The 1735-nt window shown below is 65.8% G+C and overlaps 1 protein-coding gene across 1 annotated transcript; it reads right to left on the reverse strand.

Annotated features, from left to right (window-relative positions):
- Positions 1–17: 17 nt before the first annotated feature.
- Positions 18–1169, reverse strand: LOC116652721. Its single transcript, XM_032441950.1, has 2 exons — positions 415–1169; positions 18–313 (listed from the first exon to the last, which is right to left on the reverse strand). Exons 1-2 carry the CDS (start codon positions 1119–1121, stop codon positions 37–39), a joined length of 984 nt encoding a protein of 327 aa, XP_032297841.1. The 5' UTR covers positions 1122–1169; the 3' UTR covers positions 18–36.
- Between the last annotated feature and the right edge of the window lie 566 nt (positions 1170–1735).

Raw genomic sequence — 1735 nt, forward strand, 5'->3', positions numbered from 1 at the left:
CCCTCGGTCCGGTCCGGTTCGGTACCGTCAGGATCTTTATTGGGTTCGGGAGCGAACAGCCCGGACGGGACCCCCCCAATAAACCCCAACCGGAACCGGGACCGGGACCTTGTCATTATGGGGGGGGGGGCACGGCTGATATGGGACGGAACCGGGCCAAGGCACGGCCCATATGGGGGGTCGGAACCGGGACAAGACGTGGCCCGTATGGGGACCGAACCGGGCCAAGGCACGGCCCGAAAGGGGGGGTACAGACATGGGGGGGGCACGGCTGATATGGGGACGGAACCGGGACCGGGGACCGAACCGGGACCAAGCACGGCCTTTATGGGGGGACGGAACCGGGCCAAGGCACGGGCGATATAGGGACGGAACCGGGACAAGGCATGGTCCATTTGGGACCGGGACCGGGACCAAGCACGGCCTTTATGGGGTCGGAACCGGGACAAGGCACGGCCCATTTGGGGACAGAACCGGGACAAGGCACGGCCTTTATGGGGTCGGAACCGGGACAAAGCACGGCCCATTTGGGGACAGAACCGGGACAAGGCACGGCCTTTGTGGGGTCGGAACCGGGACCAAGCACGGCTTTTATGGGGGGACGGAACCGGACCAAGGCACAGCCGATATGGGAACCGAACCGGGACAAAGCACAGCCCATGTGGGGTGACGGAACCGGGACAAGGCACGGGCGATATAGGGGCAGAACCGGGACAAGGCATGGCCCATTTGGGACCGGGACCAAGCACGGCCCTTATGGGGTCGGAACCGGGACAGGGCACGGCCCATTTGGGGTCGGAACCGGGGCAAGGCATGGCCGATATAGGGACGGAACCGGGACAAGGCACGGCCTTTATGGGGTCGGAACCGGGACAGGGCACGGACGATATGGGGACCGAACCGGGACAAAGCACAGCCCATGTGGGGGGACGGAACCGGGGCAAGGCACGGGCGATATAGGGACAGAACCGGGACAAGGCATGGCCCATTTGGGACCGGGACCGGGACCAAGCACGGCCTTTATGGGGATGGAACCGGGACAAAGCATGGGCGATATAGGGACGGAACCGGGACAAGGCACGGCCTTTATGGGGTCGGAACCGGGACAGGGCACAGCCCATATGGGGCCGGGGGTGGGGACAAGGCACGGCCGGTATTTGGGGTCAGCGGGGGGGGGGGGATACGGCCCAGCGCAGGGGATGGCGGGGGATGGGGGCGCTATAGGGCCGGGGGGGTTGGTTTTCAGGTGGGGGGGGAAGCTTTAGGGTGGGGGGGGCCACCCATGAGTTGGGGGGGGGGAATGCGGGAAACGGCCCCCCGCGGCCCTTATATGCCCCCTCCAGTGTAGCCCGCCTATACCCTCAATACCGCCCCCCATTTGAGCCCCCTATACCCCCCATAGGCCCCATGTACCCCTATAGGCCCCCATCTACCCCATTACCCCCATAGCCCCCAATCGCACATGGGGGCGCGCTCTCCTTGCAGCCCCCGCTGAGGCTCCTCGGCGCCGGCGGTTGGACAGGTAGGCCGGCGCAGGGACCGAGGGGGAACTTAAATCCCCGCAGCTCCGAGGTGGAGCCCGTCCGGTGAGACGCCGCGGAACCTGCAAAAACGGGAACGGGGGGAGTGACTGACCACCCACACAGATCAGAGGGGATGGGATGGGGTGGGGGAGTATGGGATGGGGTGGGGGAAAAAGGGGGAGGGAATTTGGATTGATGGGGGGAGGGTAATG

This window comes from Coturnix japonica, unplaced genomic scaffold (genome assembly GCF_001577835.2).
Source record: "Coturnix japonica isolate 7356 unplaced genomic scaffold, Coturnix japonica 2.1 chrUnrandom914, whole genome shotgun sequence".
Classification (NCBI taxonomy): Eukaryota; Metazoa; Chordata; class Aves; order Galliformes; family Phasianidae; genus Coturnix; species Coturnix japonica.

Bases quoted from the DNA above. Each gene is read 5' to 3' on its own strand.
- LOC116652721 (XM_032441950.1), bottom strand. From the start codon at position 1,121: ATGGGCTGTGCCCTGTCCCGGTTCCGACCCCATAAAGGCCGTGCCTTG. The intron at 314-414 runs GTCCCGGTCCCG...AGGCCGTGCTTG, and splicing joins CCCCATAAAGGCCGTGCTTG to GTCCCGGTTCGGTCCCCGGT.